Source organism: Mauremys mutica, chromosome 15 (assembly GCF_020497125.1).
Source record: "Mauremys mutica isolate MM-2020 ecotype Southern chromosome 15, ASM2049712v1, whole genome shotgun sequence".
Lineage (NCBI taxonomy): Eukaryota > Metazoa > Chordata > Testudines > Geoemydidae > Mauremys > Mauremys mutica.
Window position 1 is genome coordinate 26,919,413 of NC_059086.1, and position 21,746 is coordinate 26,941,158.

At 48.6% G+C, this 21,746-nt stretch overlaps 1 protein-coding gene across 1 annotated transcript; it reads left to right on the top strand.

Moving 5' to 3' along the window:
• Nucleotides 1-1,571: 1,571 nt before the first annotated feature.
• Nucleotides 1,572-20,067, top strand: LOC123350593 (deleted in malignant brain tumors 1 protein-like). Its single transcript, XM_044989242.1, has 7 exons — nucleotides 1,572-1,668; nucleotides 10,439-10,768; nucleotides 12,111-12,440; nucleotides 14,108-14,422; nucleotides 17,274-17,603; nucleotides 18,759-18,953; nucleotides 19,933-20,067. The coding sequence occupies exons 1-7, from the start codon at nucleotides 1,605-1,607 to the stop codon at nucleotides 19,980-19,982; spliced, it is 1,614 nt and encodes a 537-aa protein (XP_044845177.1). The 5' UTR covers nucleotides 1,572-1,604; the 3' UTR covers nucleotides 19,983-20,067.
• Nucleotides 20,068-21,746: the final 1,679 nt, after the last annotated feature.

The following is a 21,746-nucleotide window of genomic DNA, read 5'->3' on the forward strand; positions in this document are numbered from 1 at the left end:
GAAGGCTGTGTGAGCAGACCAGGAGTGGCTTTTCTGGTAAAAGGCGCCCCCTGCTAGAGACTTCAGGGGACACTGCTGTCCAGATTGTACCTTGGGAAATGTCCCCGGGAGCTGGGCTTCAACTCTCCCCCTATGTCTGGCTGTTTTGTGTGAGTTCATTGGCAGGGCCGATCTGGTGGGCAGGTTCTGACCACACTTACTGGATCAGGCCCTGCTGGTGAGTTAGGTGAAGGGCTGACTATCTTTCCCCATTTTGTGCATCGCTCTGGGGCTTAGCCATCTGCATGCCTAGAGGGAGGCAGCTGAGTGGGGGTTTTGTGAATGCCACTGAGGCCTGATTCTGGAGTTCAGGCACCCATGCCCAGATCCTCAAAGGTGTTTAGGCTCCTAACTTCCATAGATTTCAGTGAAAGTCAGGAGCCTAAATAACTGTGAGGATCTGGGCCCTGAAGGGTGCTCCTACACTGCCCATAGCAGTGAGCCTTCCAGCCCAGCTCTGCCGACTCGGGTTTGCAGGACTTACACTAGCCCTGTAAATACAGCTGTGCAGAGAGTACGCTGAAGGTGCAGCGTGGGCTCCGAAGCTTATGGAGCAGGGGTGAGCAGCAGCCCAAGCTGCAATACCTACACAGCTATTTTTAGCACAGGAGGCTTGGTGCCACAGGCAGTGTAAACCTACCCGAAGTGGAGTTAGCTTAAGTCAGTCCCTTTGTAAATCTAGCCCTTGGTTGCAGTTAACCAGGGAAGCAAAATGAGCATGAAACCCCTCAGCATTCTTGGTGTAGACTTTATTTAGGAATGTACTAATAGCAGTAAAAGCACATATTCCTCTAAAAATGCTTGATTCAGTACAGATGTATGGATCAAGCTGTCTCCTATATTCCTGTTACTAAGACTTTGTACACTTATTTAATCACTTTATTTAGAAATGTATTAACAGCATGAAAAAAGCATGTTTCCCTCTTAAGGAAAAGGGGTGTGTGTGCGTGTGTGAGAGAGAGTGTGTGTGTGTACATGTCTCCTTTATTCCTCTGTCATTAAGAATTTGTACAATTGTTTAATTACTTTCTTTAGAAATGTACTAACTGCCCACAATATTTTCCTCTAAAATGAGGAAAATGAATCATTATATATGTTACACTTCTCCTTTATTCCTCTGTCATTAAGAATTTGTACAATCGCTTAATGACTGTATTTAAAAATGCACTAACAGCATGAGGGGCAGCTGCAGAGGCAGAGGGGAGGGCTGGTGGGCACCAGCAGGTGCAGAGAGGGGAAGATGGGAGTGGGCAAGGTTTACCAGGGCTAGGTCCCTGCAGAGGGTGCCTGGGGCTATGAATTGAAGCAGAGGCCATGGGGTGGCGGGAGCCTTGCCAGGAGGTTCATTTCATATGTCTCCCACCCACATGAGCGAGGGCCTCCTGACACCCTCCCTGTGCTCACGAGCCTGGCCCATCATGTGTCTCATGCAGGAAACCAGCAGCTGCAGCCCTTGGCCAGGCTGGGAACAAAACCAACAGACTGGCCCACAGCAAGTCACTCCTTCCCTTCCCCACTGAGCTCTCCTTGTTGGGGCCACGCAGCTCACAGCGAGGTCTCTGGATATGGCTCCGAGGGACTGGGGGGCCGGGAACACAGCGCTGCTTGTCCTTCTGGGCTGGCTTGGGGGTGAGTGCCCTTTTCTCCTGCTGTTCAGCTGCACAGAGATTTCAAAAACTGGTTAAAGAATCTGCTCCTCTGGCACTTTTGCAGACTAGATGTAACATTTCCCTGGGAGTCAGGACTCGTGGGTTCTATCACCAGCTCTGAGAGGGAAGTGTTATCTAGTAGTTAGAGCAGGGAGCAGTATTCAGGCCTCTGGGGTTTCAATCCCCAATTCTGGGATGGAGCAGGAGAGGACCAGGGATACAGGAGAGAGCCCACTGGCTCGGAGTGGGTATGTCTGCACTGCAGTTGAGAGACATAATCTATCTAACCAGATCATAGCAGCGCCCATAACGATAGCAGTGATGCTATGGCAGCATAGGCTGTTCTGCTCCCTTCTCCCCTCAACACCAGGCCTGGGACAGGAAGGACTGGGGGGTAAAATCCCCAGGAACTGCTCCTGCCCCCGCCCCCACTCCAAGTCTGCAAGGAGAGAAAATCCTCCTCACGCAGCTGCAGAAGGATCTGATGTGGGGCTGGGTGGCAAAAGGGGTGTGTGCAGAATTGTTGTGCGGCTGGGTGGGTAGAACTCCTGTGGGGCTGGGCTAGACGTGGGCGGGGGGGCACAAAATTCATGGATGTCGGCATGCGGTGGCACAGAATTGTATTTCCCACGAAAAATGAGCAACACCAATTGTCACCCACACACATACACCCCATGGGCAGTTCAAAAATCAGAGGACAGCTCCCAACACGTTCTTTTTTCTCTTAAAAAAAATCAGGATTTTGAAGCCAATCTCATGATTTTTTGTGTGTGCGACTCATGATTTGTGAATGTTTGGGGATGACAATTCTGCAGTCAGACTCCCTCGCTGTCTTTAACATGCCTCTTGGTGTCTAGAAACCTCCCCAGTGAGAGTGTGTCCCCTCAAAGGCCCTAGGAGTGGTACTGGAAATTTCAGGTGACGGCCTGGAGCAGGTACCTCGGCTCCCAGATTTAAGTAAGCTCTTCTCTTAAAGACAATGAAGCAGCAGGAGCTGCATCATCACTTCACAGGATCACGAGCAAAAAGAAGCAGGGAAAAGTTTTTAAAACCTCTAAGTGACTTCGGCTCCTCATTTCCATTTTTAAAAGGGACTTAGTCCCAGATCCTCAAAGATATTGAAGCTCCGAATTCTCACTTATTTCAGCACTAGGGGTCACTGTCCTGCAAGAGATAGAAAGGGGGGGGTCAGATTTAAATGGGAGTTCAGAGCCTAGGACCCATAGGCTTTGGGCTGTAGGAGCCTAAATCCCATGGGATTTTGAAAATTACACCCACAATCTGATTAAATAAATAGACTTTTTACTGCCTGGTGATGGTAGAGTTCTGTAATCCCAAATCTCCTGAGCAAGGATGTGTTCAAAGTTAGGAATTTCCTGAGACAAAGGATGTCCCAGTGGGTAGGTCTCTAGAGGATAAGAAAGGATGAGGTTGGGTTGCAATGCAGGGTGGATAGAGAGGAGATCAAAACTAATCTAGGTACGTCCCAAAAACTAAATGAATACTTTGCCTCAGTTTTCAATAAGGATGATATGATACAAGGGCATGAAGGCAGGATATACACACAGAAATTACCACATCTAAGGTGGAAGAAAAATTTAAAAGTGCTTAACGCATCCAAATTGGAAAGGCCAGCTAATATGCATCCCAGAATACTGAAAGAACTGGTACATGAGATTGCTAGTCCACTAGCAATGATTTTTAATAAATCTATGTATTCAGGGACAGTACCATATGACTGGAGAATAGCTACTGTCGTAACTATCATAGAATCATAGAATCTCAGGGTTGGAAGGGACCTCAGGAGGTCATCTAGTCCAACCCCCTGCTCAAAGCAGGACCAATCCCCAACTAAATCATCCCAGCCAGGGCTTTGTCAAGCCTGACCTTAAAAACCTCTAAGGAAGGAGATCCCACCACCTCCCTAGGTAACCCATTCCAGTGTTTCACCACTCTCCGAGAGAAAAAGTTTTTCCTAATGTCCAACCTAAACCTCCCCCTCTGCAGCTTGAGACCATTACTCCTTGTTCCGTCATCTTCTACCACTGAGAACAGTCTAGATCCATCCTCTTTGGAACCCCCTTTCAGGTAGTTGAAAGTAGCTATCAAATCCCCCCTCATTCTTCTCTTCTACAGGCTAAACAATCCCAGTTCCCTCAGCCTCTCCTCATAAGTCATGTGCTCCAGCCCCCTAATCATTTTTGTTGCCCTCCACTGGACTCTCTCCAATTTATCCACATCCTTCTTGTAGTGTGGGGCCCAAAACTGGATACAATATTCCAAATGAGGCCTCACCAGTGCTGAATAGAGGGGAATGATCACATCCCTCAATCTGCTGGAAATGCCCCTACTTATACAACCCAAAATGCCATTAGCCTTCTTGGCAACAAGGGCACACTGTTGACTCATATTCAGCTTGTCGTCCACCGTAACCCCTAGGTCCCTTTCTGCAGAACTGCTGCCCAGCCATTCGGTCCCTAGTCTATAGCAGGGCATGGGATTCTTCCGTCCTAAATGCAGGAATCTGCACTTGTCCTTGTTGAACCTCATCATATTTCTTTTGGCCCAATCCTCTAATTTGTCTAGGTCCCTCTGTATCCTATCCCTACCCTCCAGCGTATCAACCACTCCTCCCAGTTTAGTGTCATCTGCAAACTTGCTAAGGGTGCAGTCCACACCATCCTCCAGATCGTTAATGAAGATATTGAACAAAACCAGCCCCAGCACCGACCCTTGGGGCACTCCACTTGATACCGGCTGCCAACTAGACATGGAACCATTGATCACTACCCGTTGAGCCCGACCATCTAGCCAGTTTTCTATCCACCTTACCATCCATTCATCCAGCCCACACTTCTTTAACTTGCTGGCAAGAATACTGTGGGAGACTGTATCAAAAGCTTTGCTAAAGTCCAGAAATAGCACATCCACTGCTTTCCCCTCATCCACAGAGCCGGTTATCTCATCATAGAAGGCAATTAGGTTAGTCAGGCATGACTTGCCCTTGGTGAATCCATGCTGACTGTTCCTGATCACTTTCCCCTCCTTTAAGTGGTTCAGAATTGATTCCTTGAGGACCTGTTCCATGATTTTTCCAGGGACTGAGGTGAGACTGACTGGCCTGTAGTTCCCTGGATCTTCCTTCTTCCCTTTTTTAAAGATGGGCACTACATTAGCTTTTTTCCAGTCATCCGGGAGGGACCTCCCCCGATCACCATGATTTTTCAAAGATAATGGCCAATGGCTCTGCAATCTCATCAGCCAACTCCTTTAGCACCCTCGGATGCAGCGCATCCTGCGCCATGGACTTGTGCTTGTCCAGCTTTTCTAAATAGTCCTGAACTACTTCTTTCTCCACAGAGAGCTGGTCACCTCCTCCCCATACCGTGCTGCTGAGTGAAGCTGTCTGGGAGCTGACCTTGTCTGTGAAGGCAGGGGCAAAAAAAGCATTGAGTACACTAGCTTTCTCCACATCCTCTGTCACTAGGTTCCCTCCCTCATTCAGCAAGGGGCCCACACTTTCCTTGACTTTCTTCTTGTTGCTAACATACCTGAAGAAACCCTTCTTGTTACTCCTAACATCTCCAGCTAGCTGCAACTCCAAGTGTGATTTGGCCTTCCTAATTTCACACCTGCATGCCTGAGCAATACTTTTATACTCCTCCCTGGTTATTTGTCCAATCTTCCACTTCTTGTAAGCTGTTTTTTTTGTGTTTAAGACGAGCAAGGATTTCACTGTTAAGCCAAGCTGGTCTCCTGCCATATTTACTTTTCTTCCTACACATCGGGATGGTTTGTTCCTGCAACCTCAATAAGGATTCTTTAAAATACAGCCAGCTTTCCTCGACTCCTTTCCCCATCATGTTATTCTCCCAGGGGACCTTGCCCATCAGTTCCCTGAGGGAGTCGAAGTCTGCTTTTCTGAAGTCCAGGGTCTCTGTTCTACTGCTCTCCTTCCTTCTTTGTATCAGGATCCTGAACTCGACCATCTCATGGTCACTGCCTCCCAGGTTCCCATCCACTATTTCTTCCCTGTTTGTGAGCAGCAGGTCAAGAAGAGCTATTCCCCTAGTTGGTTCCTCCAGCACTTGCACCAGGAAATTGTCCCCTACACTTTTCAGAAACTTCCTGGATTGTCTGTGCACCGCTGTATTGCTCTCCCAGCAGATATCAGGGTGATTAAAGTCACCCATGAGAACCAGGGCCTGTGATCTAGCAACTTCTGTTAGTTGCTGGAAGAAAGCCTCGTCCACCTCATCCCCCTGATCTGGTGGTCTGTAGCAGACTCCCACCACGACATCACCCTTGTTGTTCATACTTCTAAATTTAATCCAGAGACTCTCAGGTTTTTCTGCAGTTTCATACTGGAGCTCTGAGCAGTCATACTGCTCTCTTACATACAACACAACTCCCCCACCTTTTCTGCCCTGCCTATCCTTCCTGAACAGTTTATATCCATCCATGACAGTACTCCAGTCATGTGAGTTATCCCACCAAGTCTCTGTTATTCCAATTACATCATAATTCCCTGACTGTACCAGGACTTCTAGTTCTCCCTGCTTATTCCCCAGGCTTCTTGCCTTTGTGTATAGGCATGTAAGATAACTCACTGATCGTCCTGGTGTCCCAGTATGGGGCTGGAGCCCTCCCCTCTTGCACTCATGTACTTGTGCTTTCTCCCGATATCCCTCTTCTCCATTTACCTCGGGGCTTTGGTCTCCTTCCCCCGGTGAACCTAGTTTAAAACCCTCCTCACTAGGTTAGCCAGCCTGCTTGCAGAGATGCTCTTCCCTCTCTTCGTGAGGTGGAGCCCGTCTCTGCCTAGCAATCCTTCTTCTTGGAAGACCATCCCATGGTCAAAGAATCCAAACCCTTCTCTCCGACACCATCTGCGTAGCCATTCGTTGATTTCCACGTTTTTACGGTCTCTACCCTGGTCTTTTCCTGCCACAGGGAGGATAGACGAGAACACCACTTGCACCTCAAACTCCTTTATCCTTCTTCCGAGAGCCATGTAGTCTGCAGTGATACGCTCAAGGTCATTCTTGGCAGTATCATTCGTGCCCACGTGGAGAAGCAGGAAGGGGTAGCGATCTGAGGGCTTGATGAGTCTCGGCAGTCTCTCCTCTCAAGCAGCACACCTCTCGGTTTTCCCAGTCAGGGCGGCAGATAGATGACTCAGTCCCCCTGAGGAGAGAGTCCCCGACCACCACCACCCTCCTCCTCCTCCTCTTGGGAGTGGTGATCGTGGAACCCCCATCCCTAGGACAGTGCATCTCATGCCTTCCAATCAGTGGAGTCTCCTTCTGCTCTGTTCCCTCAGATGTATCATCCACTCCACTCTCTGCACTAGTACCTGCAGAGAGAACATGAAAACGGTTGCTCACCTGTATCTGTGGTACTGGTACATGGACATTTCTGGTACTCTTTCCTCTTCTGGAAGTCACGTGCTGCCAATTATCCTCACTGGCCTTCTAAACTATATTTAAGAAAGCGGGGAAAAAAGTGATCCAGACAATTGCAGACCTATTAATCTGACCTCGATAGTAGGAAAGGTTTTAGAAGAAATTGCAAAGGAAAGAATATTTAAATTCACTGAGGTAAATGGAAAAGGGGCTGTAATGCAATCGGGGTTTACCAAAAGTAGATTGTGCCAGACTAACCCAATTTCCTTCTTTGAAACAATATCTGATTTTTTAGATAAGGGAAGTGCAGTACATCTAATATACTTGGACTTTCAATAAAGCTTTTGTCAAAGTACCACATGGGAAATTATTAGTTAAATTAGGGAAGATGGGGATCGGTACAAGCATTGTAAGGCGTGTAAGGAACTGGATAAAGGGAAGAAGGCAACAGGTTGTGCCAAAAGGTGAACTATCAGGCTGAGGGAGGTTACTAGTGGAGTTCCTCAAGGATCGGTCTTGGTATCAGTCTTATTTAATATTCTTATTAATTACTTGGCACAAAAAGTGGGAGTGCACTAATGAAATTTGCTGATGGCACAGTTAGGAGATGTGATCAGTACAGAGGAAGGTCAGAGTATTCTACGGAAAAATTCGGATGACCTAGAAGACAGGAATAACAGAAATGGGATGAAATTCAATAGTACAAAGTTCAACGTCATGCACTAAGCGTCTAATAATAAGAATTTCTACTACAAACTGGGGCCTCATCAATTGGAAGTAATGGAGGAGGCGAAAGACCTGCAAGTGTGGCTCAGTCACGGGATGACTCTGAGCCACGAATGTGATGAGGCTGCAAAAAAGACAAATGCAATCCTAGGGTGTATCAGGCGAGGCATTTCCAGTAAAGAGAGAAAAGTATTAATGCCATTGTATGAGGCATTCGTAAGGCCTCATCTGAAATACGGAGTGTGATTCTGGTCACCCATGTTCAAGGAAGATTCATTCAAACTGGAACAGGTGCAGACAAAAGTTTCTAGGATGATCAGGGTTTGGAGGGGCGATCTTACGAAAAGACACTGGAAAACACTGGTAAGGAATGGTGACCCTAGACTCTGTTTGTCAGAGGATGGAGATGGATGGCAGGAGAGAGATCACTTGATCATTGTCTGTTAGGTCCACTCCCTCTGGGGCACCTGGCATTGGCCACTGTCGGTAGACAGGATACTGAGCTGGATGGACATTTAGTCTGACCCAGTCTGGCCGTTATGTTCTTGTGAGCTTGGCCTTTTTGCGAAAAAGAGGCCGAGGGGGGATCTGATTGTTCTCTGTAAAACCACAGGGGGGTAAATACCAGAGAGGGTGAAGAGCTATTGAAGATAAAGGACAATGTTGGTGCAAGAGCAAATGGATATAAATTGGCCATGAACAAATTCAGGCTGGAAATTAGAAGATGGTTTTTAACCATCAGAGGAGGCAGGTTCTGGAACAGCCTCCCAATAGCAGTTGTGGAGGCCAACAACTTAGTTATTGTTTTAAGAGTGAGCTGGGCTAATTTTTTAGTAGGATTGTATGACAGGATTGATTGTGGTGGTGAGGAGCAGAGCTCGGTAGCCCTGGAAGCCAATTCTGTTGCAATGTTCCTAAAATCTCCGGTTTCAGGGCTTCAGCTGGTCAGGAAGGGAATTGTTTCCTCAATGTAGTTTTGTTTGGTTGGGTGGTTTGTTTGGGTGTATTTTGGAGGTGGTGGGGTTGTGGGGGATTTTTGGTCTCCTTCCTCTGAAGCATCAGGACTGGGCTTGGCTGGAGATGGGACACAGGACAGGGTGGGACAGGGCTCTGAGGTGGCACCAAGCTTCTCTCTCACAGTGCTTGGCTGGCTGGTTCTGACTCACATGCTCAGGGTCTAACTGATCACCACGTGTGGGGTCAGGAAAGAATTTTCCCCAGGTCAGACTGACCTTATGGGGGGGTTCACCTAACTCAGCAGTTTGGGGTGTGGCTCATATGCCGGGATCATCTGGGTGTATCTCATTTAATCAATTCCCTGCCATGGCAGGGGCCTCGAGCCTTGGTGCACCTCAGTCCCTCCTGGTCTCTGTCTGTGGCACACAATAGTCTAGTCTCCCGAGGGCCATGATACAATTTCCATTGTAGGGTTTAGTGTGCAGGTGCCGGGTGGTGCTCATGGCCTGTGATACACAGGAGGTCAGATTATCTAGTGTCCCCTTCTGGCCTTAAACTCTATGACTCTGGGCTGTGGTTCAAGTCCCTGTTCTGGCACAATGGCAGAATGGCACAATGGCAAGCCATTTAGTCACTCTGGATCTCCGTTACCCATCCACCCATCCACTAGAGGAGAGTGGAGAGCTTGGCTGGTTTAGCCTAGCAAACGCAGGCTGACAGGGGATCTGATGGTTCTCTGCACATACCTCAGGGGTCGGGGGAAAGAAGAGCTATTGAAACTAACGGATAATGCTGACACCAGAACAAATGGGGATAAAATGGCCAGGAATAAATTGAGGCTGGAAATTAGAAGACGGGTTCTAACCATCAGAGGAAGGAGGTTCTGGAGCAGACCCCCAGTAGGAGGAGTGGGGAACAAACACCCGAACTAGTTTGAAGATGGAGCTTGACGTGTTTACGAATGGGATGATATGATGGGGGACACCAGCAATAGCAGGGGATTCGACTGAATGACCCAGGAGCTCCCTTCCAGTCCTGACCTGGGTTCATACTGTGTTTTAGCATCAGTCAGTTCCTGAGGCATAAATCTGAACTGGGTTAACTAAAGTGCTGTTTGCAAATGGAGTGAAAACCATGCCACTTGGACTGTCTACACTTATCTTGGTTCTGCTTTGTCCCTGTTCTGACAGCGAGAAGCTAACCCCAGAATGGCCAAATCCAAAATAAGAGTGTCTCCATGGGATTTTACACAGGGTTAACTAAATTCAGTCCAACTGGTGCAACCCACATGTAGCAGAAGCCACACCCCATTTGCCCATCAAGGACAGCATTATGGGTAGGGCTTCTGCCACTTACCTATGCCCTTCGAAAGGGAGGTATGTTCTCAAGAAGGAAATCTTCAGATTTCTTGTGCAGCCCTTGGGGTAAATAGTCTGGGCTGTAGGAATTTGTTACCTTTTATACAGTTAGGGTTTTCTGCTATTGAAACTCGCGTCCTAAACCCTGGTTCAGGGGCAAAGGTCTGGTTGCCTCCAGGCTTCCAGGAGACGGGGAACAGCCCGCTGTAAAGACACGTAGGCGTGGAGGATGCTAGGAAGGACATTCATTGCTCAGACCTAATCTTCCCCTCTCTGAGTCTTTATTCCCACATTTCACTTGCAGGTTTGAGCGTTTCAGAGCACGCTCAGCTCCGGCTGGTGAATGGCTCGAGTCGTTGTTCTGGGAGAGTCGAGGTGCTTCATAACCAGCAGTGGGGAACCGTGTGTGATGAGGGCTGGGACTTACAGGATGCTGGAGTCGTGTGCAGGCAGCTGGGCTGTGGGACAGCGTTATCAGCCCCAGGGCTGGCTGAGTTTGGAGAAGGGTCTGACCCCATCTGGCTGGCTGAGGTTAACTGCACAGGGACAGAAGCTGCCCTCTCTGAATGCAGAACTAGTCCTTGGGGTGGCAAGAACTGTACCCACAGAAAAGATGCCGGTGTTGACTGCTCAGGTAATATTAACCCCTGTCTTATTGTGCAGGAGGTGGAGGCGTTCTTTCCCCCCCTCCCCCCACCGCCCCATAGTCAGTTCTCACCCCAATGCTCCAGAGCAGCGCTGGGGGTGTTGTGCTGCTGGCAGTGGGGTGAGTGACTGTAATGTCCAACAAAGCTGCCACACTGAGGGGTGCTATGGGGCCTCAGTTTCTCTTCTGGGTGTGACCTGGGGATACTCATACATCTCCCAACTGCTGTCTCAAATGAAGTCTCCCCTTCTGGGCTTCCCACGTCCTCTCTGGTCCCTTTCCCCAGCATCACAGTCCCCTCTGGGCCTCTTCTTTCAGGCTAGACAGCCCCACCCCAGCCCTGCTCCCTATGCTGAGCTCCCACCTGGTCACATGGTCCTTCCCAGCCATGTGCTGGCCTGGGACATCCCGCACTCCCTCCAGGGAAACCATGTTTAGGCCCCTCAAGGGGCACTCCAAATGCCCCCCCATCCCGCTCTGAGGTGTCCCAACTTTGGTCCAGCGGGCCTTGTGTTCTCTGTACTCAGTGCCTCCACCCATTGGCCAGGTGCATGAAGGGCCAGACAGCCCCTGTGATCTCTAGGGCATTGTACAGAGCCAAGGACCAGCCCATGAGAAGGGGAAACCATGATTCATCGCCGGTTAGGGTTGGAGCACACACAACACCACAACCACGCAGACACAACACATGCTCCCCCACAGCCCTCCATCCACCTGGGGGACAATGGCAGCAGGGGGCTCTTTGCTGGGAGGTTGACAGCTCACCCCACTGATGCAGTGGGTCTCTGCCTGCTCCTAGCTCCTGTTGCAGAGGGGCTGTCCCATGCAGGCAGGTCTTTCCCCCATGGCAGTAGGGGTGCTCCCAGCATGGGTGGGCTCTCTGGGCCCTGCAGCTGGTGATGTGGCTTGTTCGTTGGGCTCCTGGTCCCATACCCATGGGCACGGGCATCTCAAGCACAGCCAAGCTAGGCAGCCTCAATTCTGCCCTGTGCTGCTGACTGTTGGGGGGCTGAGAGGGGCTTTTCACAAGCCCTCAATCTGTCTCCATAGAATTCCCAGAATTCCCAGCTCTTTAACATGCCCACTGGGCCATATATGCACCTGAGAGACCAGCACTGTCCAAACCCCCCAGTCACTGCAGGGCAGAGTTAAGGTTGATTGGTGCTTAGCTGGGATCTCCCAGATCGTAACATGCTGAGGGTTCTTTGCAGTTTCACCTTAACACTGAATTTCCTGGGTTTAGTGCACTTGGTTGGGGGAAATATAAATATAAGCATCCCCTTGGGGTGAATTTTACTGTTTAGTCTTTTTTCTCCTGGGGCATTTGTAGGTTTGACCATTTCAGAACACACCCAGCTCCGCCTGGTGAACGGCCCAAGTCGCTGTGCTGGCCGAGTCGAGGTGCTTCATGACCAGCAATGGGGAGCCGTGTGTAATCACAGCTGGGATATTAATGATGCCAAAGTCGTGTGCAGGCAGCTGGCATGTGGGGCAGTGTTATCAGTCCCAGACAAAGCTTGGTTTGGAGAAGGGTCTCACCCCATCTGGCTGGATGAGATTAACTGCACAGGAACAGAAGCTTCCCTCACCGAGTGCAGAGCTAGACTTTGGGGAGACCATAACTGTACTCATGAAGAAGATGCCAGTGTTGTGTGCTCAGGTAACCCTCACGTATGTAATTTCCTGCATGGCGATAGGGGTTCTGTATTGCAGTGATGGTGGTTCAGCAGGGGGCAGCCTCCCCTCATAGTCAATGCTGGTCTCAGTGACCCAGCCTGGCATTAGTGGGCTTGGTTCGCAGTCAGTGCTGGACCTAGGGGGCGCTGTACTGCAGGGAGCAGGGCTGCAGCTCAAAGTCTTTCATTACAACTTTGACATAAAAAAAAGATAATATTCTTAATCAATACTAAGTAGCAGCTGCCCCTAATGATTTTAAAAATAAAAAATAGTCCAGCAATAGAATATATAATAATATAACAATAACAGAATATTATTATGTCAGATCCTGACTTGTCAGTGGTAGTAGTGCATATTAGTCACTTGTACTACTGACAAGTCAAAAAATAACATACAAATAATATGTGCATGAATATAACCTCATCAAACAGAATTTGAAACAAAAGTTTGAAATTCCAAAACAAAATAAGAAAATGGGAATTTTCTGAAACTGAATTTTTTCAGAATTTCCGATTCATGGGAAATTTCAAAATGATTTGGTCTGGTCCTGCGAACTGGAATTTTCAAGTTTCATCCACCTGTAGTTCTTATCCTGTCCTCATCACTGATGTGGTGGAACGCCTTGTGCTAGCCGAATGGCTACACTGCCCTGTGTTTGTGTTGGAGAAGGCAGGTCAGAGGTGTGCTGCTGGCACTAAGAGTGGAAGGCGTTAAGGTCTGTGATGGTTCTTAGTTCCTGAGGCAGTTTACTCTACAGCCCCTGAGCAAGTTCTGTATCCAGCTTTACCCCTAGGGGAGAGAGCTCCATGTTGTGAGGGGAAGCTGGTCCTCATTCTAGAGCTTTAGGTTAGATTAGATCTGCTGGGCCCAGGACAAAGAGCAGGACCAAGACCCTCAACCAAGCGCTATGAGGAACTGGCATAGAGAGCCGGCTATGGGTGTGATGTGCCCCCTAGAGGAACATTTAGGCTAAGAACACTCGTGTCGGAAATATGTCAGTTTCATGTTATCATCTTTATCAAGAGTCATTTTAAATTTGTTTTTCTAAATTAATAAAGAGACGTACCAACATCCAATTACTGTTGTCCTCATTAGCATATGTAAGAATATAAGAACAGCCATACTGGGTCAGACCAAAGGTCCATCTAGCCCAGTATCCTGTCTTTCGACAGGGGCCAATGCCAACTGCTTCAGAGGGAATGAACAGAACAGGTAATCACCAAGTGATCCATGCCCTGTTGCCCATTCCCAGCTTCTGGCAAACAGAGGCTAGGGACACCATGCCTGCCCGTCTTGGCTAATATACAGCAGCATGGGAAGTGATTCAGAACCCAAGATTTTTGCAAACAGGTGCCAACAAAGGCTAAAAATGGGAAACGCACCATTAACAATAATGAAAAGAGGCAATTTTTGAAGAGCTGCTCTGCTATGGGTCTGACCCTGAGCTGCTGCAAACTAGCATTGACATTTCAACTACCCAGCACATTATCATTTCTAAGTTTCATTCATTGCCACTTTTTCATCCTTCCTTTAAAAAAATCATCATCCAACACTCCCATAAAGGTAGTGGCCACCTGTTCCTTTTAGCTCTGGCCTCGGTACAGCTCCATGGTAATGCCTGTGGTGCATTGGTGGGTTTGACCGTTTCAGAGCAGTCCCAGCTCCGGCTGGTGAACAGCCAGAGTCGCTGCACAGGAAGAGTCGAAGTGCTTCATAACCAGCAATGGGGAATCGTGTGTGATCACAGCTGGGACCTACGTGATGCCGGAGTCGTGTGCAGGCAGCTGGGCTGCGGGACGGCATTGTCAGCCCCAGGAAGAGCGCCGTTTGGACAAAGCTCTGACCCCATCTGGCTGAATGATGTCCACTGCACAGGGACAGAGGTGGACATCACCGAATGCAGGGCCAAGCCCTGGGGAGTCCATAACTGCACCCATGAAGAAATTGCCGGTGTGGTGTGCTCAGGTAATATTAGCCCAGGTCATCCCTAGGGGGCGCTGTGCTGCAGGAATTAGTGCCAATAGCTCACCAAAGAGCATTCTCCTCTCTGAGCCCGCCCGAACCCTAATGCTCTGCTGTTGCAGACGGAGTTACTGTGGGGATGGAGATACCGCTTGGGCTTCATTGGTGAGCAGACCCAGCCTGCGCTCATGGGGGCTCGCCATCCTCTGTCACTTTTACTGGACTCTGGGTGCTAACCCATTTCTTTAGCTCATTGGCAAGTTGAGAAATTAATAGGTTTTAAAGTTTAAAGGACCATTACAGCCATCCCATAGAATCCTTCCCAGTCTCTCCTGCAGGGAGCCCACACCTTCTGGATGAACTATAGCTTATGTTTCAGAATGACACCCAGGCTCAATGGTAAGACCAAGTGATGGAGAATCCCCACCAGTTGTTTCAGTGATTAATTCCACTCAGTGGTAAAAATGCCCAGCTTATTCCTGCCATTCAGCTCCCAACCCTTGGATCTCGTTCCACCTTCCTATGCCAGATTTAACAACCTTCTGCTCTCAGAAATCTCTACCCCATGTGGTACTTGGAGACTGTGATCAAGTCACCCTTTAACCTTCTCTTGAGCAAACTAAACAGACTGAGCTTCATAAGTCTTTTCACTAGAAGGCAGGTTTTCCACACCTTGATTCATCCTCGGAGCTCTTTTCTGAGCCCTTTCATCTTATCTTTGGAAGTGTGGACATGAGAACTGGACACAGTATGTAGTACCAGTCAGACTAACACCATGTAGAGAGCGAATACCACTTCCCTCCTCCTACATGATATTCCTCTGCTTATACATCCCAGGATGGCATTTGTCCTCTCAGCTGCAACATCACACTGGGAAATCATGCTCAGCTGGTTCCCACCCTAGATCTTTTGCAGAGTCACTACATTCCAGCCGACAGGCCCCCGTCCTACAAGTGTGCCCTGCATTCTTTGTTCCTAGATTTAGCCGGCTGTGTTAACATGCATGTTGTTCAAATGATCCTCTCCATACCAAGCAATCCAGATCTGTCTGTATAACTGACCTGTCCCCATCATTATCTACCACTCCACCAATTGCTGTGTCATCTGCAATCTTCACCAGCAGTCATTTTACATTTCCTCCAGATCAGATTATTGATAAAAAATATTGAATATCATTGGGCCCAGAACAGGCCCCTGCAGGACCCCACTTCAGTCACCCCATTGGATGATGATTCCCTGTAACAATTATTTTTTGAAATCTTATCAGTTAGACCAGTTTTAATTTAATACGGAATGCATTGATTTTGTAGCGTGCTAGTGTTTTAAGCTAGAATGTCTTGTGGGACTAAGTCAAACCTCAAACACATTTCCCAGTTCCCAGTTCCGCCCCCCATTCCAGTGACTTTATGCTGGGTAAAAGAGCTGGAGCAACATAAAGGGACCCTAAAACCCCAAGTGCTGGCCCAGCACCGGACGTGAAGAAGACAGCCATATGGCTCTCCTCCAAGGACCCCCTCCCAAGGCCTGGGGTAGGGGCATACCGGGGCTGTCAAAGGTGGGACTGCTGCAACACACAGCGCTACTGACATTCTGTCAATGCTGCAGCCCACAGGGCAGCCCCCTGGAGGCTGCCATGACCCACATAAGGCCCACAACTATCCAAGTTATGCCAGGGGTCTCTTCAGCCCCCAAAGTAGCCCAGAATGGGGCAGGCACAAAGGTGGTTTAAAGCCACCGTAACCCCCACCTTGAGCTGTGCGTTGTATGCTGAGCTTTTCAAAGACACAGCTCAGAATGTGGCGCTGAGTATAGAATGTCAACACAGCTACCCTTATCCAACAGAGCTGTGATCGCATCAGAAAACAATGGCAACCCGTTAAGATCTATTTTCCGTAAAGCCTTACTGATAGCCTCCTTTCCATTATTTTGCTAGGATTGATGTCAGGATATCCTACTTATAATTTCCCAGGAGATCCCTTTCACTTTTTTTAAATATTGGCACATTAATCTTTTCCAAGTTCTCTGGGACTTGCCCAGTGTTCCAGAATTTGTTAAATATCAAAATCAATGGCTCAAAGAATACCTCAGCCAATTATTTTAATACTCTTAGGGGTAAGTTATCTGGTTCTCCAGATCTGAAAGCTTCAATAGTTGCTGATTAACATATTGCCTGGTCATTGAATAGAAAGTATTTCATTATTACTCTACATCATCCTTCCAAATACAGAACATTCTATCTTTTCTGCATTATGACTGACTATTTGACCATCACTATTAAGGAATGGGCCAATATCTTTGCTAGGATTTCATTTTTTCACAATATATTTAAAAAAAATTTTTTATTGTTCTTAACCCTAATAGCTGTAGAGGTTTCATTAATACCTTTAGCTTCCCTTATCAATTATCTTTGTTTCATAATTGCTGATTAATAGTCTTTACTTCCCCCTTTTTCCTTTTGTTGTATTGATGTGGGTGGGTGTGGGTGTAAAATGTATTTCTTATTGCTGCCTTCATTTCTCTGCTTTATCAGGATGGATCAAAGAACCCAACCTTTGTGACTGCAGGATTATGTTTGCTTTTTAATTACCTCCTGCCTCTCTAAAACACTCCTGCAATTTTGATCAGACTTAGGATTCTCTTTACTTGTATTGAATGTCTGTGCCATGTTTCCCTGCCCTCTTAATAAGCTCCAGGGGTGGCTGCTTCTCAGTGTAGGGTGACATGGCCCTACAGATGCAGTAGCAGTAGCTGCATACTGAGCCCTTTGGGACTTCACATAGAGGCACTGTCATCACTCAGTCATTTGTAGTAAAATGAATTGAAGAGAGTCTCTATTCACATGCTGTGTTTGTAGGTTTATCTATTTCAGAGCCTGCTCAGCTCCAGCTGGTGAATGGCCCACATCGCTGTGCAGGGAGAGTCGAGGTGTTCCTGAGCCAGCAGTGGGGAACTGTGTGTGATGATGACTGGGACTTTCTTGATGCCAGAGTTGTGTGCAAGCAGCTGGGCTGTGGGATGGCGTCATTAGCGCCACATGACGCTCACTTTGGACGAGGATCTCACCTTATCTGGCTGGATCAGGTTAACTGCACAGGGACAGAAGCTGCCCTCTCCGAATGCAGGGCTAGGCCTTGGGGAGTGCATGACTGTAACCATGCAGAAGATGCCAGTGTTGTGTGCTCAGGTAACCCTCACCCATGACACATATGGCACTGGGTGGCAGGTACTGTGCTGCAGGGAGTAGAGCAGCATGTGTTACTCAACAGGGGTCATTCTCCCCTCTGAATCAGCCCTGACTCTGATGTCCCAGACTGGCCTGAGCTGGGTCTTTGATGCTGAGAGCTAAAACTGAGGCCCTGCCCATTGTCTCTCTCCGCATTTTCTCAGCAGTCCAGGAGTTAATACTGGGTCTGAATTCTAGGCCTGGAGAATCCATTTGCCTTCATTCAGCCTGAAATCCTGACGTGCTTTCAGCTGGACACAGGATTCTCTTCACTTCCTGGCCCAAAGTTCTTTTTTGCTTCAATCCCCCATGTCTAAGGGAATACTAATGGTGAGAGTCGCTGGGCAGGTCCCACAGGGTGTTGAGATGTCAGTGGGACAGGAGGGCTCCCAGCGTTTCTCAGGGGTTGCTCAACAACCTTCAGGGCCCAAATGCAGCCAAACTGCAGATGCTCTCAACATTATTTTCCCCATCAATCTGTGTCACTGAACAGCATATTCCCACCCTCCCAGCCCCCCAGCTGCCTGTTCAAACAGGAATTAGTTCAGGGGCATCCTGTGGCCTGTTTTAGATAAGAAGTCAGACAAGATGATCACAATGATCCCTTCCGGTGTTATAACTAAGCCTACAATTTAGTCACGGAGGTCACAGAAGTCATTGCTGGTTACTCCCGCAGCTCCCATATGATGTGGGTGGTGGGGTACCCTGCAGCTCCGAGCTGCCGAGGGCTGCATGGGAACCCCCGAGGACTCGGCTACCAGGGGTGATGGGGGAACCCCCAAGCTCATGGGCGGCGGTGGTGGGGGATCACCCAAGCTCCAGGCCGCCAGGGGCCCCTGAACTGCGGGTGGCAGGGGTACCCCACAGCCCAACAGCTGCTGCAGGCAGCTCCTAATCCCTGCACAGTTGCCCTGCATCAGGCAGTCTGGGGACCTGCAGATCCCCATTATGTCACAATATTTTTATTAAAAGTCACGGACAGGTCACAGTTCTGTGAATTTTTCTTTTTTCCCCTGACCTGCCCGTGAATTTTACTAAAAATATTTGTGACAAAATCTTAGCCTTAGTCATAGCCTATGACACAAACCTACCTCTGCCTTTCCTCCCACGCCCCAGAGCCTGGTATGTCCCTTGGTGTCTGGCTTCTCCGCTCTGCCCTGGTTCTGCTCCTGCTGGTGTCTGCCCCAATCATCACCTGCATCCTGGAGAAAGGAGCCCCCACCCTCCCTGAGCCCCTGAGAACTGGCAATGGCAGCAAGGGACAGCCTGGAGAGGACCCAGCGATGGGAGAGGAGTCGGTTATATACGCCAGTGAGTAACTGTCATTTATGGGTGGTTCTGCTCAGACATTCAGCTGGGTAATTCCGGTAGCAATGTCTCTGGTCAGCCTGAAAGCATAAGTCTGAGTTCACGCCCCAGAGTCAAGGACACAAACAAACCTTGGACATCTTTCATTATTTGTATCCACTTCCTTGAAATGGGGGGTGGGGGATCCCATCTCTTACTGATGATTGGCCTCTAAATAGTGAAATCCCAGAATCATGTGGCGCTACAAGGATGGGCCAAAATCATCCTCAGAGTAGGATACTCTTTGTGACCTAAATTATAGGTAGCTTGTCTACCTGTGAGCAGGAGGAGATTTGTCATGATCTGTCATTCAAAGGCAGCTTGGGCCATTCTCTTCAGACTTTGCAAACTACAATCCTTTCTTTCTGTTCGAGGTGAATCTGCCCATTGGCTGGACTCACTGATTTTCCCAGGCAAAGCAATGGGATGGAGGCATAAGATGTATGGTTACATGGAAGCAGGAATCTCTGTATTGCAGCATGGTTTAGCTATGAGGAGGGGGGGTGGAATCTAAAACCAGACCTTAAATCTTCTTTGGCCCAGAGCAGAGACCAGACAGTGTAAAATCTGGCCTGTTTGAATCTGGGTCTACTTTTGTGGCTCCGGCCTGTCGCTCTCCGAGAGCCACTGTCAAATTGTCCCGCCTCTGGGAATCAGAAATGATGCTTCTGAAAGCCCTGCTGTTGCTTTAGGATTTGTCCAGTATTTTCAGAGCTGAGATTCCTCTGCCACCCAGATGCCTCCCTGTGCTCCTCAGTTGCTGAGATGTCAGGGGGAATTATCAGAGGAAGCGGTTAGAGTGTGAGCAGGACTCCTTGCCTTTGCAGGGGGTGTAGGAGGGATATGAAGGGGGGATTGCCAGGAGGATTATCGCTGAAATGATTTAGCTCATTTTGCTTCTCAGTCTCTATCCTCACTCTCCTTCACGTTGTTTCATTCACAGATGTCCCAAGTCTTTTGGGTACCCAGAGACCTCAGCGAGAGATGTACTGACTAGGAGGATGCCAGCAGCACAGGGCTGCGGGGAAGCCTGGCCTGGATTGGGGAGATGGCAGCTTAACCTCCTAGTGTCCAAACGTTCCACCCTCCATGTCTCTTGCACTAGTGCATGCAAGAGGCACATCCCACATTGCTGCTTCTACCTCCAGCAAGGGGATGGCCATGCTTGCAGCATATGTCCTGAGCGGCCCTTAATGGCAGGGCACGTTCTGAACAGGACAATGAGCTCATTGTTAATAAATGCAGGAAACACCTGGAATAATGTTTTTTATGAGCTATGTCGCCCCCATTGTGGTATAGTTGTGAGCTGGCCTGTGTGCATCATGGGGAGAGACTCAGGGCATCTCAGATGTGGGCCTTAAACCCAACCCTGGGAGTGGCTCTTCCTTTAGCTCAGGGAGTTGGGCTGTGATCCTGGGCCAGGCTGCTCTGACTTCTGGTCGTCCTGGCTTCATGAAGGCAGAGCAGTGCTGGGGTCCCATTGGAGGTGCCTGTTCTTAGCTCTCACATGAGTTTGAGCAATCGGACTGTGGCAAGGGAAGGGAGCACGCCGCGGGGCATCTGGAGCTGTGCGAGAACTGAGGGGTCACCTGGAACGTTTTTTAACCATAACCACCATTAAATACTGTTGGCTGCCCATGGAGCCCACTAGACGTATAAAATGATGGGGTCTAAATTAGCTCTTACCACTCAGGAAAGAGATCTTGGAGCCATTGTGGAAAGGTCCCTGAAAATATCCACTCAATGTGCAGCGGCAGTCAAAAAAAGAGAACAGAATTTTGGGGATCGTTAAGAAAGGGATAGATAATGAGACAGAAAATATCATATTGCCTCTATATACATCCCTGGTACGCCCACATCATAAATACTGTATGCAAATGTGGCTGCCCCATCTCAAAAAAGATATATTGGAATTAGAAAAGGCTCTGAAAAGAACAACAAAAATGATTCGGGGTATGAAACAGCTTCCATGTGAGGAGAGATTAATAAGACTGGGACTTTTCATCTTGGAAAAGAGACAACTAAGGGGGGATATGATTGAGGTCTATAAAATCATGACTCATGTGGAGAAAGTAAATAAGGAATTTATATTTACTCCTTCTCATAACACAAGAACTAGGGGTCACCAAATGAAATTACTAGGCGGTGGGTTTAAAACAAACAAAAGGAAGTATTTCTTCACACAACACACAGTCAGTCTGAGGAACAATTTTCCAGAGGATGTTGTGAAGGCCAAAGACTATAACAGTGTTCAAAAAGGAACTAGATAAATTCATGGAGGATAGGTCCATCAATGGCTATTAGCCAGGATGGGCAGGGATGGCGTCCCTAACCTCTGTTTGCCAGAAGCTGGGAATGGGTGACAGGGGATGGATCACTTGATGATTACCTGCTCTGTTCATTCCCTTTGAGGCACCTGGCACTGGCCACTGTTGGAAGCCAGGATACTGGGCTAGATGGGCCTTTGCTGTATGAACAGTATGGCTGTTCTTGTGTTCTTAGACTGAGCACCCGACTGCCACCCTTACTTCTGTGCTGTTGCTGGCAGCAGTGCTGCCTTCAGAGCTGGGCAGCCAGAGAGCGGCGGTTACTGGACGGGCACCCAGCTCTGAAGGCAGCGCCACCTCCAGCAGCAGCGCAGAACTGCAGAAGTAAGGATGGCAACTACACCATGCTACCTGCACGTCTGCATAATATTTGACCTTTGTCCTAGGAGGGGTGGCTATGGGGGAGGGCTAAGACAAATTTTGGGGTGGT